At 40.1% G+C, this 17740-nt stretch overlaps 1 protein-coding gene across 8 annotated transcripts in view; it reads left to right on the forward strand.

Annotated features, from left to right (window-relative positions):
- Window positions 1-17740, forward strand: part of KATNIP (katanin interacting protein) — a 55372-nt gene that overhangs the window by 7112 nt on the left and 30520 nt on the right. For 5 of the 8 annotated variants that reach the window (XM_066330191.1, XM_066330190.1, XM_066330196.1 and 2 more), the window contains exons 6-13: window positions 1049-1216; window positions 3173-3437; window positions 4772-4921; window positions 6969-7132; window positions 8205-8281; window positions 8697-8811; window positions 9199-9405; window positions 13458-13598. In XM_066330191.1, coding sequence (XP_066186288.1) covers window positions 1049-1216; window positions 3173-3437; window positions 4772-4921; window positions 6969-7132; window positions 8205-8281; window positions 8697-8811; window positions 9199-9405; window positions 13458-13598 — 1287 coding nt within the window. The remainder of the gene's footprint in view (window positions 1-1048; window positions 1217-3172; window positions 3438-4771; window positions 4922-6968; window positions 7133-8204; window positions 8282-8696; window positions 8812-9198; window positions 9406-13457; window positions 13599-17740) is intronic. The other 3 variants (XM_066330192.1, XM_066330194.1, XM_066330198.1) reach the window with 1 other exon arrangement.

A 17740-nucleotide genomic window follows, 5' to 3' on the forward strand; every position in this document is an offset into this window, starting at 1 on the left:
AATTTAGAGCTATCAGCTCCATAGTTGTGGGTTCACCAGAGAAATCTCAGAAGATAAACCTATTTTCTTTTAGCCTAAAGAAGGATCTGAGTTAACTTGTCAAGGACTTAATTAAAAGAAGAAGTGTGAATTCAAAACAATAGAGACATGTCACCCAAGTAATTACACTACTTGATTAGCCATTGGCCTGGCTGGATGTCCAGTCTGTGCTTGAGTGATGGGATCAGAGGTTTTTGGCTCTGTGGATCAAGAGTTTGTGCTATGCAGGTTTTCTTTTCTTTCACAAAATACTGCACATTCAAGCTTTAAGGCTGCATTACTTTATTTACCACCCTTACTTCTTGGTTGAATTCATTTTCTCAGCTTCCATCATGGCCTGTCAGACTTCTTTGCTGAATTTGCCAGATGTGTGGCTCTGTACTAAAACCTGGTTGCTACTTGGGACTAGCTTAGGATGGATGATTCCTTAAGCCTTTTATCCAGTTGGATGGGAGGATAGGAGTTATTACATCCCTGTGAACAACTGGAATTATTTAGCTAAGGAAAAATGCAACCACAGACTGAGAAGGGGGTTGTGCCAGATAGCAGTTTCCTTTCCCAGTGATTTTCCATGGGGGTTTTTTGGATAACTAAGGGACCCAGCAATTCCTGGCCAAACCTGTCAAATTTGGGCTGTGCTAAGGGATGCTGTGAGGGAGAAAGATAGACTCACTGAAAGATTTCACCCAAGTTGTCTTAGGATATTCCCTCTGGGACATCTCTGCCCATGGCACTTAGAAAATGCTAGAAGAGTGAGAGAGCAGAGAGCAAGGTTTGATATCACTGCCCACTCTGGGCACAGCAGCAGCAGGTGGGGAGTTTGACCAGGGCTGTTAAACCATAACTCAGGGGCCTAAAGGTGAGCTCAGGGTGGACAGAAACCTTCTGTGGAACAGAGGGGAAAAGCAGTGCTTGATCATGCTGTTGTTATCTAAAGTGTGATGGTTACTGTTTTTGTGCTGCTGATACACAGAAGAAATCTAATTTCCTTGAGCACTTCTTTTGGCAGAAAACTGTGGCAATTAAAACAGAAGGAGGGGGCAAACTCTACATTAAACCATCTCTGGAGTACTCTGATGATTTTGAAACTTATGAAAGCTTGAGTGTGGAGAGCAGCACTGATGATGATGATGATGATGATGAAGATGATGATGATGATGGTGGTCCTCTGTCCCAGGTACAACTGGCAGTTGCCGTCTGTTGTTCATGGCAGTGTCATTTGAAATGTGATTGTGCCCAGGTATCAGCCTCAGCTGGAGCACCCAAACCAGTCTATAGTGGTGTCTTCATTAGAGAATTTTGCTTTGATGAGGTGTCACAAAAAGAAGGAAAAAAAAAAAGAAAAGTAAAGCTTCTTGAAAAATCAAGTCTCAATCAGCAGCACTACAAGATGTTAAACCTTATTTTTAGGAGGTGAAATATTGTCTCTGTTGGGTTGAATCGAGGCATTTCCTGCAAGGACCCTCTTTCAGTTCACTTAAAGGCTGTGCAAGTGAACATCACTCCTGGGTGTCAGGTTAGAGAAAGCTGAAACAACAGCTTTTGGTGCCTTTAGGGCAGTCTTTAAATAATGATGCTAAAATTGTTGCATGTCATTGTTTTATCTAACAAAAATCAGACTATTTGAAAATGTTATAATCAAAGCAGTTGCTTTGCATCAAGGATTGTTGTTATGTGGAGTGTGCAGCCTTCCATTTGATCACTAATTGCAGTTTGTTCTAGCACACTTCACAAATGTGAAAGAAAATGAATCGATGAACAAAAATTTATGAATGTTTTTCTGCCTAATCAATTAATGACATAAATAAAGCTTTTCTGGGTAGTGGAGTAGCATCTATAAATGAAATTGTTTACAGATCTTACTGATCTCAAACAAAATTCCCAAGCATATTTTCCTAGCTTGCATCTTTCTCTCATTCCTATATTGGTTTTGCATTCATGATTATTTTTTTGTTCTACAAATTGGTAACTTGTTTACACTGATGAATATTTATATCTTTTACGTTTTTAATAGGAAGCTAATAGCTTCAAAACAACCCCCCACTTTTCTTTTTAGTCAAGATGGAAACAATTTTGATTTTGCTGGGGCTGTAATGTCTCTTTTGGAATGTCTTGTTACAATGCAGATGCAGAGGTTTCGAAGGAAAAGAAAGCTTGTACAATTTCCTGTCAAAGAGCTGGAAATATTAGTTTTGACTGTCATAAAGACATTCTCGATATCAAGGCTCAGGTTGCATATAAACCCTCTTTTGAACCTGACTTTGTCTGCTTTTTGTAATATATTTCTGTCAACATGGATTTCCTAACAAGTGTAATCTGTAGCAGCTTGAAGCTTTCACTGCAAACTGAATATAGACTGTCACAGTTCATTTGTACTTAAGGTAGCTTCAGATTTTCATTTTATGCAGTTTGCTTACCTATATTTATCTCAGAACTCTAATACCAGCAAAGCAGGGGGGAGGAAAAAGCATTTAAGAGATGCCAGGTCTTTTCCTTTTGCATTCATGAAAGCACACAGCTCTGTGTGTTTGTGGTGTGTGATGAGAGAGGCTGGGCAGTTTTTTCCACAGCGAGTTTCAAAATAGGTTATTTTTTGCATAAAATCCTGTTACAGTGTGTCCACTTCAAAAAACTCCGTGCAAACTGGGAGCTTAGCCCATTAGACCCCAACTCTTTTCCTGCTGGTTTTTGAAGTACAGATGTGTACAAGGCAGGACTGTTATCATCTATCACGTGCTTAAAAAGGAGTTGCTGCTACATGAGCTTGACAGTCTTGCGAAGGCATTTGTAAATTCTGGATTGCAGCTACTCTTCAAATAGCAAGGCACAACTGTGAGACTGCCCAAATATATGCCTTTGCTCTCCCCCTTACTTGCTTTTTGTAACTTACTCCTAAAAATTGGTTTTGCTCATAAAAACTCCTTGGCCTACAGCATGTTCCTGCTGGATTTTTCTTTACAAGCCCTCATCTAAGGAGGCAAGACATGACATAGGAATGGGAATATTTTTAGCTGCATCATAGCTCTGGGTTCATCAGAAGATTTTTCTTTCTCCTGGGGAGGAAGAGGCAGCCACTCTGGTTTATTTTAAAATACAAGTTTGAGCTTTTCTGACAGATGTGTTTATATTGTAGCAGGAATTGAGAAGCAGCTTGCAGTGCAGTGTGGAACAGGAGAGGATGGAAGAAGACTCCCTTAGTGATGATTATGACTCTGTTGAAGAGGATGTGTTTTCAGAACCATCTTCCACTGAGGAAGCAATTACAGGCTTTGAAGGCCTTCAGCTGGACAGCAGTGGAGCACTGCAGAAGGAAGGTTCTGAACCTCAGGATGCTGGGAGAGGCTCTGGCCTTGATTCTGGTGCCCCAACTGTGCTGGAGTTCAGCCAGGATCAAAGCAGTAAGTCTGTGTCTTCCACACTACTACTGTGCTACAATAAATATTCTTTGAGGGAATTGCTTTTAAGGTTGATCATTTGGAGTTACTCAATACTCTCCTAAGTTCTCATGCTCTTCTGTTGTTTTGATCTCCTGATTTGGGACACTTGCATCCTCTTGTACCTCATTAAGATTTTTTGGCAAATCCAAAGGTATAGACCTGGTTACTGCGCCTGCATCACCAGCTCTGGACATCTGAACTAAGATTGTGTCAGACTGTGAGATTTCTCAAGAAATTGCTGTGGATTTAGACATATTTTTGAACTGTTTTTGCAATAATTCAGGCAGCCAAATATTCCCAGTCTCAACTTTATTTCACATCCTGGGTGCTGGGTATTTGTCCCAGTGTGTGTTGTTCATCCCTGGTGATTGACATGAACCACTTCTTTTTGTCTCTTTCTGTTTCCTTTGGAGACCTCAGTGTCCAAACTCTCAACCAGTCATTAGGTCTCAAAGATGATTTAACAAAGGGTGGAGAGTTTAGGCAGAAATCAGACCGAGACCTGACCTCAGTATTTCTCAAAATTCCCTCCCTGCTTATTTCTGGTACAGTAATTGGTTTGGGTTTTTTGGTTTTGTTTATTTTACTATTTCCTTTTTTTATTTTTTTCCTTCCCTAATCTATAATTAATTGCATAAATTCAGAGGAACAATCTTGGAATAAATTAAGCAGAGGAGTGTTCCTTTCATTATCATAGATGTGAGTGGAGTGTGAATGGGGAGAGAGGCAGAAGGTGAGACAGGAACAAGTGATGGAAGCACAGAGAGAACAAAATCTCTGGGAGAGGGCAGGACTTTTTGTCCAGAGAGAAATTTCAGAGCTCTGATGGAAGCAATAGAGGCATAATTCCAATTCCCAAATTAAAAAGTGAAGAAGTATTTATATAAGCTATTCTAGGCAGACCCCTCCCCCTTTGTAACTTCTAAACAAGACAACATTTGCATCTGTTTTTTAAGAATTTACTTTGGTAAAACTGTGACAACAAATGACTCAGGACTTCTTTTTTTTTATTTTTGCTTTTCTTGATAGGTAAATATCTGGCAGAGATGAGATATCTTGGTCCATTATAATACTATTTTTATTTTGTTTCACTGAGTTGGTGCCAGCCATCCATATGTGCTTCTACATCAATAGAACAGTGTCAGTGAAAGGGAGGGAATTTACCACTTTTAACTATGCCAACATAATTAAAGTGGCAAAAATTTATCATTTAAAATCCAATAATTTTTCCTGGGCTGGCTGCTTCCATGTAACTTTAAAGTTTATAATTTCTTTTCCCTTTTTTTATCTTGCAGAAGTGAAGCCAGTGCGAGTTCTCTCAGCCAAAAGGAAGGACAGTGCTGAAGTGTACATTCCTGTCAAACCAGTCAAGCTGAAAAATAAAGGCACTCGGCCACTCTCTGCTGACTTCTTCCACCAGGACAGACATGAAACAATTTGTTCTAGTAAGAAATGAGAATATATTATGTCAATAAGGAGAGTTTTCATGCTTTTCCCCCCTCTGGCTCAGAAGCAAATTCAGCACACATCTGTCATGATGTGATTTTTTTAGCTGTCACTCCCCAGCTTGACTCTTTTTAAAGTGGGATTTTCTGTGCTTTTGTTGTTATTTTTAACATCTCAAATATTCTGACTTCAGTGATAAAGTATAGAAGTCTGTGTACTTCAATCTTCTGCCACATCTTTACTATCTTCCTTCTGTTTTTCGCTTCCACAGCACAAGATTTTCCCTCCCTTTCAGTCCTTGTTCAGGACTTGCTCTGTGTTTCCCACTTCTCTCATGGAGGTGTATTCCCTGTGGAATTAATGGAAATGTGTGTTCTCCCAGTCAGCAGCTGGTGTTTGGTGGAAGAGTTTAGCACACCATATTTGTAGCAATACAAAATGCAGAGTTCTCTATCACAATAAAGGCTCAGTTTTTCACAGCATGACAAAAGAGCCCTGTGGCTGCTTGGGACTGTACTTGAATTATACCTGAGATCAGTCTGTAGTGCTGGGTAGATATGCCAATATCTAAAACCATCCTGGTAAGTATTTTTCTTGGACTGGGAACATAATTTGAAGCCACTGCTGCTTATTCTAAAAATCTGCTGCTAAGGTGTGCTCTTTACCTGGGGAAAAACCCTAACAAAACCCAGCAAACCCCAAATGTAGGGGCTGAAGTTGTGACTGCAGTTGTAGTTCAGTGCAGTCCTTAACTGAGCAAGTCTGATCAGCTTGAGTTTTGAAAGGTCTGAGGTGAAGCGTTCAGACTTGTTCTACTTTGTGGTCAAGCTGCTCTTTTCAAAAAAGCAGGATCCAGATGTGTCCCAAGAAAGCAGTAAGGCCAGTGGTTTTGAAAAGCCAAATAATTAGTTTCTTAATTAGCAGGAAAGCAAACAAAGAAAAAAAGTTAATTCATTTTGGCTCCAGAATAAATCCCCTTTGTAGCTTCTGAGACCCTCACCCACCATCTGTTGGAGCAGATGTTGCTTTGACTTCCCAGAGATGTGTGCAGCATTTTCTCAGGTTATAACAGTGCTGGTTGGAGCTTTTTCTGTCCAACCACTGTGATAAATCCTAAATTAATTTCATTTCAGGGGGATGATGCAGTACAGAAGCATAAGCAGGTCTTTATTCTATCCCTGTTTTTGCAGAGATGACTGATGCTTGTTGAAAGTTTTTATGGCTGTATGTGCAAAGAGTGAATGCACACAAATCCCAGCTCAGTTTGAACTTCTTGTCTTTTCAAGGTGGACTTCATGTTACTTGCACTGTGCTCTCCTCCCTGCAGCATTGAGAGCACTCTGGCACTTCAGCGTTTCCCCTCACTCTAAATGTCTGTACAACTTCAGTCTCTTCTCTTCCCTTGACTTTTAAAGCCCTCAACTATAATCACTGTGCTTCTCTTTTAGTCCAGTCTCACATCATCTATTGCTAAATTTGATTTCCTTTCTTTCAAACCTGTTTCTAGGCTGTGATGTTTCTGTTTCTCCGTGAAGTTTGGGAAGATTGGGATTCGTGTGGGCATTGTGATGACTGCTTAAGTGATAAGGTCATTTATTTTGCCTTGTAAATTACAACTCCTGACTCCCCTTGTTTTGCTAGAAGTCTCTGGGTATTCCTCCAAAATAGCTGAACACCCCAATTATAAACTCCTGCTGTGCTTAAATTATATATACTTCCTTCAATGGACTATTACAAGGCATTTCCACTAAATACCAGAACAAAGCAATCTAAAAGCATAAAAATAATGGTTCCAATTTGTCTGTTTTCCTCTCCTTATGATGCTGTTTTAACTGTTGCTTAAAGAAGATGTGACTTGGAATCTGAGCACAAAACCAAATTGGGGGAATTCAGCTTCACCTGGGATGGTTACAGACTGCTTGCAAAGCCCTGTGTCAGTAACTGAATAACTGAATGGGAAGTTTCAGATGTTGGAAGTTCCATACTTGTATGTCCTGAACAAATGAGTATTTCTTCCCGTTTTTGTTTTTTTTTTTTTAGTCCCAGAGCCCTCAAGTCGACCAGAAACCTCCCTTTCAGTAACCAGGAAGAATGTGTGTGAGAAGGATCCTGACCTCTCTGTTTCAGCTGTTGTTCAAGCAGTGCAGATTGAGAATGAATTCTTGCAGGGAGATCTGCAAAGGCAAGCAGTTGCCACAAACCCCCAGAAGGTATGGAGAAAAAAAAAAAAAAAATAGAGAGAGCTGTTTGTTCAAGTAGCAAAACCCCCATGAATTACAATCTCTTACACATTAGGATTGTGTATGAATGACTGGTGATGCCCCCTAAGTGTAATTTAATTTGTGTTATTCTTCCAAAGGGTTGTTTCCTTTAATCTGCTTCCTCAGGATGGCATCCCACAGCTCCCTGTTGATTACAGGGATCACTGAGCAACTGATAGAGCAGCCATATGATGTGTCTATACAGTCAGATGCACAGCTGCAGGCCCACTTGAGCCATTTTCATCCTGCAAGCTTCTGAAACAAGGCAATGTGTGATTTCCATCCCAATAAATCCTGCCTTCCACCAAGACTCATTAATATGGGCACTGCACCCTGCCTTTGGAGCAGAGGTGTCCTGTACACTGCTAGGTCTCTCTGAGGATGAGCTGGGGAGGGTTTTCTCCAGTGTGTGTTCATCTCTTACCTCCAGAAACCATGTTTAAAAACAATTAAAAATTCATAAGTGAGGAATTCAACAAAAATCAACAAAAAAGTTGAGTAGAGTCAAAGGAAGAGCCCATTCGTTATAAGAACACAGCAGTATTCCTCTGTTTTCTCTTAGCTCTCTTACTGATAGCTCTTTAAAAAATAAATCACTATTTTATGCTAATAGAATTGATGAGTTTGGCGATTTTAAAAGACGTTATGATTTTGGAGGAGAAAGTCTAATAGACCTGTGCCAAAACTTTGGCCATCCCAGGGTTCTATCAAATGCATACAATGAGATTTTATAGATATATTTATATATATGTGTGTGTGCATGTATTTTCTAGTTCTCAGAGTTTGCTTCTGTGTTTTCTTCCACATAGAAGATCAAGCTCAGTTCTTTCATTGTAAACCAAGATCAATTCCATTAAATGTGCTTTAAGTTTGCATAAAGTTCCAGATGAGCTGGGCCCAATCTCTTATTTGTTCCAGAGATGCAGACTGATGCTGTTTGGTGAGAACAATCTAAATGAAACATATTCATCTTCTTTTTACTTAGAAGATATTTTTTGTTTCATTTATTCTTTCTGCCTAGACTGAACCTCCAGAAAAACGCCTGACAAGGACTTCAGTCACCAGAGCTGTGGAGAGATTCTGCCCTTTTGGAAGCAGGTATATATTTATATGTATTTGCTTTAGAATAACTTCCTGTTTTGAAGAGAGATTTTTTAGAATGCCACCAGTCCTGTTGGTACACCTTGAGATCTTAAATGCTTGAGACACCGTGCAAGTGGCAAAGCAGGCAGTGCAGCCTTGGGCCAGTTCCTGTGGAGCAGGATCTGCCAACATCTCACTTTGTTGTCTTCAGATCATCTCTGCATTCTCTTCTCACTCTGCCTCAGAACCAGCTGGGAGCTGGAGCCCAGCTTTTTAACCAAACTCGGTGTATCTCAGGTGGAATGCTGCAAAAGTTGTCATTCAGTGTATAAGTGCATTTTCCTGTGGGGTTCATCTCTTTATTTTTGCACCAACTAGTTCTTAAAAATGCAGGAATTATGAGGAAATAACCCAGAACATGTTGTTTCAGACAAAAAAAGAGACTCTTGAAAGCCTTAGTGGAGCGTGGGAGCCATTCGGCCTGTGACAGTGACAGATCCCTGGCTGGTGGCAAAGCTGGAGTAAAGTCCATGTGGAGAGAGAAGGTTTGTCCATTTGTGCACCATAACGGGTGCTTCCCAGTGTCATTGAAATAAAAGTACATTGAATGAGCTGTATCACTCAGTTCTGCCTTACATCAAGTAATAAACCTATGGCAGAGCAAGAAAAGAGAATTTATCACTGTTCACCAGAATGACAAAGGAATCAGACTGAGAACAGAGAGTTAGTTGCCTTCTTTTCAGGCTTTTAAAGAGTGTTGATGTGGGGCAGAATTGGTATAACCCAAAATGATTGATTGAATGTCATCCAAATAGCCTTGACTTGGCAATCTTTTTGCTTCTGACCCATCAGTTTTGCAGTCTGAACGATCTTTTGTTTCACGTTTTATTGTTTGGTCACTGATGTTTGAACCATATTTCATTTTGGTCCAGCTGACAGCCAATATGGAAGTACATGATGCCATTTATGTGACTATGGAACTTCTTTCCAACTGGGGGAATCCAGTGAACGTGGGCCTGAGTCAGGTGGAATTCTTTGATTTACACAACGAGAGGATCTTTGTGTCTCCTCATGACGTGGACATTCGAAATGCTGACAACGCAGGGGATTTGTGCTGCCTGGTCAATAAGAGCTTAAATGTAAGACAGCTTAGTCCTGGATGTTAAAATCTCTCTTTATAATATTCCTATAATACTCTACCTCCAGGATTTTTGTTCAGAAACATTTTGAACCTGATTGCATTACAACTATCTGATAATTAACAAAACCTACAAATGTTGCTTCTTATTAACAGTTCCAGCTCTCCTGTTCAAAATGTTGGTATTCAGTTACCACTTTGTTTTAGAACTCAAGTAATCCTTGTGGTCTCAAGGTATAGGAGCTTCATTGCTGATTTTTTTTCAGATGGATAATACAAATCTAAGTAAATTTGTAAAGAAAATGTGCCTGTTTTCTCTTGTTCCCTTGTTCTCTTTTTGCCTAGGGAAAAATCATGGAAATATAAGACCGTGTAGGTAGTTTTGAACAAGAGATTAAGAAAAATATATGGCAGGTAAAAGTCTTTCATGGCTTTTGTGTGAGATGGTAAGATGAGGAGATATGAGGGGCTCTCATACTTATGACAATGGGCAAGAGACAGTGACTGCTGTGAAAGAATTAGCAAGTGTCCACAGCCCTTCATTCAGCCATAGTTTCATTTATGCTGCACATTCACTCTGTGCCATTTTTCATGGGCCTTCAGAGCAAGGATTCTAGTAAAAAATTAGTATGATTTTAGTGGATGAGGATGCTGAAGGACTTAGTCTATTAAAAACATAAATTACAGCTCATTTCATGCTAATGGTGCTTTTCTGCTCACAAGGTAGATGAGATTGGAACAAGGGCAAATATGCAGTATTTTGAAATTTAGTTGAAACTCTTTATGGAGTATTATTTCCAGACAAATAATACTGAAGATATATAGAAAATGGGGTAAAGCATCTTCCTTACTATCTCCTGAATATTGTAGTTTGGCTCTCATAAATACCCATTCTTCTTTTTAGCCTGAATATTGTAGTTTGGCTCTCATAAATACCCATTCTTCTTTTTAGCCTGAATATTGTAGTTTGGCTCTCATAAATACCCATTCTTCTTTTTAGGCTGTGCTGGCTGGCAGGTGACGCTCAGTAGTAGTGGTAGTAGTAGTTGTAGTAGTGACTCTCAGACTCTCCAGATATTTATAAATTATGTAGTAATACATTCATTAAGCCATTATGAACCTGTTACTCTCAGTATTACTCATTCATTTACAGATCCCATTATTCTTAAGTAATGAGCTTTTATATTCCGCTGATTAATATATTCCCTTGATTTGTGACTCTGTAATCTCCTCTCTGGAGGCTGCATCCAAGATGCAATCTGGGCAGGGAATATGCTCTTAGGCTGTAGGTATGGGGTGCCTGAGCTGCAGATTCCTTCAGAAGGCAGAGCAGCATTTCCAGTTTGTGTACATTCCAGATCATACAGGAAAGCTTCAGGGTGCATTAAAACCCCAATAAATTAATCAATCTCCAAGCAACGAACATTTTCAACTGAACAAAAACTTCAAATAAAAACTTATTGTGTGGAAAACTCATTTTACCATGGTTAAAATGCTTCCATCTTTGATCATTTAGGTGTACTTTTGTCTTTGAGAGTACTCTTATTCAAGATGAGGGATTTTATTTTATTAGTTTATTTATTACCCTTGCAGACTTTTAAGAAGAGCACTTAAACTACCTCCTTCCTTGTATTTTGTGATATACTGTAAAAGAAAAAAAATGCCTGGCAGAATATCAAGTGCTCTCAATTTTTTAGATTAGAGATAAGGAAGGAATTCTTTACTGTGAGGGTGGTGAGGCCCTGGCACAGGGTGCCCAGAGAAGCTGTGACTGCCCCTGGATCCCTGGTGTGTCCAAGGCCAACAGGGCTTGGAGCAACCTGGGCTAGTGGAAGATGTCTCTGCCCATAGCAGGGGGTTGGAACTGAATGATTTTTAAGGTCCCTTCCAACCCAAACCCAAAATCTGGGATTCTGTGATAATATTTAGAATGTCATAGGTTAGGTATTTTATTAAAATTGTTTTCCACAAACCTTTTAGATTCTTACACACATATAGAGGTATTTTAAACCTCAGAATAATAAGGACAGGTAAATATCTAACAAAGGTGTTCCTTCCCCATGGGGAACCCTTAAACTTTTGTCATTCCTTGACTCTCCATCATTGACACCTTCAGTACCCACAAGAAGCAGTGCCAATCTCCCACAAAATCTTAAGACTAAAGGTGTCCATTTTACCCTTTTTTCTTGGTCCAGTTCAAATGTAATTTGGACTCCTTAGCATACCAGGTTCACCCTGCTGGTTCAAAGAATTTTTGGGTTAGATTTTTCAGCTCCAAGACAGTAAAACCCAGACTCAAGTACCTCTTGTGAAGGTCAAGATATGACATCACTCTTTGGGATAAACCATGAGAGTCCTCCACATGTTCTTGAGTTTTGGTATGGGCTCATCAAGGTGCCTTCAATTTCTGGTGTCAGATCACATCTGTGTGATTGTGTAACCTCAGCCCTATCAGTTATTTCCTCTGCTAAACAAAATGATCTCTATGGCTGCCTCTCACCCAGGACAGTCGGCCTGGCTCTGATAAACCTCTATTTTTTTGGAACACCGTTTTATAGAGAAACCAGTGAGAAGCAGGAGCAGGTCATTTTGGTGCTGAATCAGGTACCCTCCTGTGAAGGCACCTCTGGCTCTCAGTACACACCAGGACCTATTGATTTCTGGGGAATCAGCTCCTCACTTGAGAGATCTGCAGATGGATTGCTTATCAGATGTTGTCTGCAGTTGGGAAATTGTTTTTTAACCATTCTTGTTCAAAGTATGACTTCAAAAACACGATGCAACTTTGAAGTTGACCCCAGGGTTGGGTTAACAGCGATTTGAGTGCTGTCCTTCATTTCTTTGGTGTCAAGAGGCTTCTTTCTCTTTAAGCAGAAAGGATAAAACCTGTCTGGCCCTCTTATGGCTGTTTGTGCTCCAAACTGGCCTTAAAAGCAGAAACAGTCTCCCAAAGCTTTTTGAGAGACTCTGGGGCAGAGACCCATCAGAGTCTGGAGTACAGAGATGACCATGGTGTGAAGTGGATCTATTCCTGATGGCTCTGAACAGACTCCAGAGCACTGTCCTTGCCATTGTTAGTCACACAGCCAAAGGACTCTGGAGGACAGTTCTGTGGTTAATGCCTTCAGGAAAAACTGAAACACTCACTTCACAGAGAAAAGTGTGGAAAAAGACTGCCTGTTACCTTCTGTGTGTGTCTCACTGTACTGTGTCCCTGAGAGCAGAAGGGGAACTAAGTTATCAGCTACTTTCAGATCACTGGTAGGTTACCCACATGTGTGTATGTGCCCTGGTTCATCTCTGTTTTGGAGTAACACTGGACGTCAAATTTATTAATATTCAATATTTTGATTCTGAAACTTCCTTCCTTTTGAGCTGCCACATATCCTTTTCTTACATTCTGAACATGTAGAGGTAGCAGTTCTTAACAATACCCAGAATTAGGCATTTCTTGGTACTTTCAAATGTCTTGATTGCCAGTTGTATGTAAAATTCATGTTGAGAATTCTGTGAAGTCTTGGAAAAAGATGTCTTAGAAAATTTCCAGTGTAGAGTCCAGTATGGCTCTGAGGAATAGATCTGTAAGTGAAGCTGATTATCTGCAAAGCCTGATTAAAATAGAGGCAGGCAGTAAAGTCAAATTCTCTAAGATTCCCCTCCTAAGGAGATGAACCAGAAGCGAAGAAATTGTAAAATGATTGTAGAATGTCCATTGTGCTCAATGATCCCCCTCCTAGTGCCAGCAAAGCTGATTAATTTGATAAAAATAAACTGGGCTTGCTCTGCCTGTGCTCTGAGCGTGCAGATGTCTCCTGGGACAGCAGGCAGCTGACCTTTAGCTCATTGCCAGGTTGTTGGGAGCTGTCTGGCAGGCGGGAGAGTGGGATTTACTCTTGGGAAATGAGGCTGAGGTTCTGCTCTTTACGTAGCAGATTTTATGAAACATTTACCTTTCTCATGGCTGCCTGTTCTGCCGGGGGATGGGGAGTTAATTAAAACACCCTTCTCCAGGAGAAGGAGCATTAGTGACAGCCTGCTTGTCTGTGTTTTTAGCTCCCCAAGGAAAGCTGCCTTTGGATGTGCCCTTTCCACCCACCCGTCCAACTTTACTTTGTTATCCGCAATCCCACCCGCTCACGTGACTTTGGTATATCCAAGATCAAGATTTGGAATTACAACACAACAGTTCCCAGTGTAAGTAGACTTTTCTCAACTCCTCTGTATATTTGCTCTTGCCTTGCCTAGGGAAATTCAGTGTGATCTTCTTTCTAAAACCATGAAATAAAAGTAGATACGATTTCCTGTAATAAAACAGGAGTTACTAAGTGTCCCTGTCTGTTGTGAAATTTGCTTTTGTCTTAATTGTAAGTGCTAACAATGTAGTGATAATGTTTTCATGGGCACAACGAGCATTTGCTTTCAAAGCTATTAGAGATCGCTAAAGACCTAATAAAAGGCTTGCAGTCCTGTCATCAATCCTTTACTGTGGTGAGAAATAAAGATACAAAGGTAAGTGCATCTCAGTATTCAGGGCTTTCAGCTGTTTAATCACAATGTAAATAAATACGTGTTTAAATATGTGTTTTCTGGTGTCTATAAATATAAACAGGCTGACTGCTGCTCAGTTTGGGGTTTGTCACTTTAATGAGAATCATAAAATGGTTTGGGTTGGAAGGACCTTAAAGATCGTCCAGTTCCAGTCCCTCTCCCTGGGCAGGGGCAATTAAAAAGTCCACTGCTGTGTGCTTGTAATAAAACCAGTAATCTACTGTTTCAAGAGAGACATATCATGGCAGATGGCAGATGGTCTCTTGTCTGTGTGTTTGAATGTCACCATGAATATTATTCTTGTTTGTACACTGCAGTGTTAAGAAAAAAATCTCAGGTACTGGATCAAAGAGGATTTGCTGTCCTAGATTATAAATAAGAAGCTTTATCCCTCTGGTTTTGCTCTCATCCTTGTTCTTATATAAGCACATATGGTAATTTATACATATGGAAATGGCCGTGGAAGGGACAGCTTAAAACAAAATTACTACAACATGATTTATATTTCTTTTCCTGGAATTTTAATAGCTTTTCTCACTAAAATGTAGTCTACAGGATGTTCCATCATCATTAGAGTGTGTGAAAGAGCTGCTGTTCTTGGAGGTAATGGTATGATTTGTTACCATATCTACTGAATAGAATGCAGGAAGTACACAGAAATGTTTGTCTGTGTTTCAAGGCTCTGCTTCTTTAATAACCTGCTATGAGGCAATGTGTAAAATCCATTGGCAGCACAATCCTATGGATTTTGGTGGAAATGTAGCAGTTTACCCTTGCTGAAGAAACATCTCATTATCCTCACGATGAAAGAATAATACAAAGCAGTTCTGCCTAATTCTGTAATTTTTCATGAGGAAGTTTTGTTTAAGAAGTATAAAACCCCAAACTACAATGAATGAACAATTTTCTTCCTGCTAATGTAAATCCAGAGCCAGATTTCTGTGTGGATTTTGGGAATCATTCTAACTGCCTTCTTTCCCTCAAAAACCACGAAAGTGAGAGATGTCCAAGTACTGCTTCCAAAAATAGGCCAAAAATGAAGTCAGGCCAGTACTTTTGTATATTTGAATTTCAGAACTTGAGCCTGGAAGGAGAAAAGATGTGTCTGAAGGAAGCTGTAAAAGTCAGATGACATCATTGTCATAGATTCCTTGAATCACTGAATTACAAGAAAGGTCTCAGAGGATCCTTCATCTTGCCTTTACTTCAGATGAGACCTGTGAAAAAGGGGGTGATTTTTAGTCTGCAGGAAGGGAAAAAGTATAAGGGCAGCCAGTTTTTCTAAGTTTATCTGCAACGGTCAGACGTTTTGTAACTGCTTTATACAGCCTTGAAATTGCATGGTTACTTGGTGCTATTAAAGCTTTTTCAATGATCCAGTCCAATGTCTGTTGTATGTCTTCACAAAACTGGGAATGGAATCAATACCTAAATGCATTAAGGTCTTAGTTGCTCTCCAGTTGAATAATTTTCTTCAGGAGGTTGCCTGTGTGTTTGTTCCTTCTGTGCCTATGTTCCTGACCATTCTCTTGGGGTTTTTTCAGTGCTGGATTATGCTTGTATACAGACAGGTGCATTGTCTGTAAGGATGCAGCAGCTTTCTTCCAGCACAGTCAGTTTTGTAGAAGAATTTTCTTTGGTTCTTGACTTCTTTTCTACCGCTTCTTTTTCATACTTTTCTGAAAAGTCAGACAGAAGCAATTTCAGGTCCTCTGTCCAGGAGGAATTCTCAGAAAAGTGCCTCTGGTTTTAAGCTCTGTCCTTTATGTACAAATATCACAGAAATGGCCAGAAATACCATCCTTATTTTCTCCTTGGGAAGCACTAATCCCAGCAGATACTCAGAAATGGCTGAAGGTGCAAGCTGGGAAGGAACATCAAAAGGAACCAGAATTATTTTCACAAAATCTTTTTTCTTTCTGACCATGCTGATACCTCCTTGCTTGTTCTGAGACTGTGCCCTTTTAATTACTTTTCCATGAGGAAAACGCCCTGCCTTGGATGAAGTATTGAGTGGTTGTTTACAGGGTGGGATTACTCCTGAGGAAGGGTTTTTTCCAGCCTCACACTTGAGGAGAGCTGAGCAGTGGTACTGGGGAAGCTAAACTGTCAATCTTTTCCACCAGAACAGATCACTAAGCAACTGGAAACTCAGAAGAGGGGTGGGAGGGAATGAAAAAGAGCAGTTCTTAGTCTTGTGCCTGCATATGTTTGTTCTTGGAGTCTCTGAGATCGGTTCAGATTTTTTCTCCCTGAGGCTCAGTCTGCTCAGGATTTTGGTGCAGATTTTCATTAGCCCTTCTGAGCTATCAGCTCTTGGAATGCCTGCCCCAGTCCAGTGTTTCTCTGTTATCCTGGAAATACCTGCCTGCTTCATCTTGGTACTGTTCAGACACCTTTTCTGCTTCTTAAAATACCTATCCCAGACATTCCAAAGCATCAGAGAACAGAGTCTCCCACTGACTGGAAAAGATATTTTGAAGTGAGCGGCCCTTTTTTGGGCTTGCCTGTCCCTTTTTCAGGGACAGTGAGCTCCACTATCTCATTTTGTAGTGGTTTCTCTGTCTACCTGATCTCTGCTGCTGGTGAGTGCAGCTGGATCCATTTCAAAACAAGTTGTTCTTAAGAAGTTGCTGATTTGAATTTAAGAAGATGGTATTGACAAATACTTTTCAAATGTACCTCTGTATTTCTGTGGTCCCCTTCAGTTTATACCTATTTCCAGGTAAAAATGCAGAACTAAGGGCTGGGTGTTCCTAACAGCAGTAGAGCTGGAATCTTATGGAGAAATGTTCCAGTTATCCCAAATTCAGCAATGAATATCCAATATCTCTAGCATTTAAAGAGGACATTGACAATTTAGACATACAGAAATTTTAACAAACAGCATTACTGGGGGGCATCCTGAGAGTCTTTCTCTTCCCCATCATAATTCTAGGCAAAGCCATGCAGTAGTTTTCAACAGATGTAATTATTGAAATGTTTTGATCCCCAGTTAGATCAATCTAGCAGTGTGCTCATTCAAGGGGAAAAAAATATCCTTTTTTATGGCTGACTGCATCAGCACAGAAATACAGCACTTTATGATCCTACAGGAGTTCCACAGGCAGCCAGGCTATAATGGCCAATTAAACTGGGTTTACAGCTGTTCACTGGGAACTCAGGGAAGGTTATCCTTTTCCTGGCAGGAATGGGTCCTGCATTCTTGCACTCCTCTCCCTCACCTGTGGCTTTCTTGTCATGCCTGCATCTTCTGCTTTTCCTCTGAGTAGGTCCATGTTGCATTTTTTAGCCTCAGAGATGTTATTGTTGGAAAGGCAACAGGATGGAAGCACAGAAAACTTGTAAGGCTTAAACAGTGTTTTCAGGATGTGAAGAACCAGAGACTTTTGTGCTTGGAAGAGAAGGAGTGACTGGTTTAGCCTGGGAGCAGAGGAAAATTTAAATCAGCATTGAAGGAGAACTGACAGGCTGGAGATGAGCAAGGGGGATGAAACTGAAACTTCTTACTTTCACAAAAAGCTTCTTAGTTTTCACAAAAAGAAGGAAAGAACAGAGAGTCTCTGAAAGACTCCACAAGATGGACAAGTTAGAGAACAGAAAGGAGATGGATTGTGTCTCATCTTCTGTATTTTCTTTGAAGATAATGGTATTTTTGTCAAGAGGGACAAAAGGTTATATTGAAATGGTGAGGAGAATAGAAAGAACATTAGTTCTAACTTCAATGGAATAAAAAAATCATGTATTGGTGAGTGCCACAGAGAAGGAGAACATAAAGTTGTGAGTGG

Source organism: Sylvia atricapilla, chromosome 15, assembly GCF_009819655.1.
Source record: "Sylvia atricapilla isolate bSylAtr1 chromosome 15, bSylAtr1.pri, whole genome shotgun sequence".
In the NCBI taxonomy this organism is placed as follows: Eukaryota; Metazoa; Chordata; class Aves; order Passeriformes; family Sylviidae; genus Sylvia; species Sylvia atricapilla.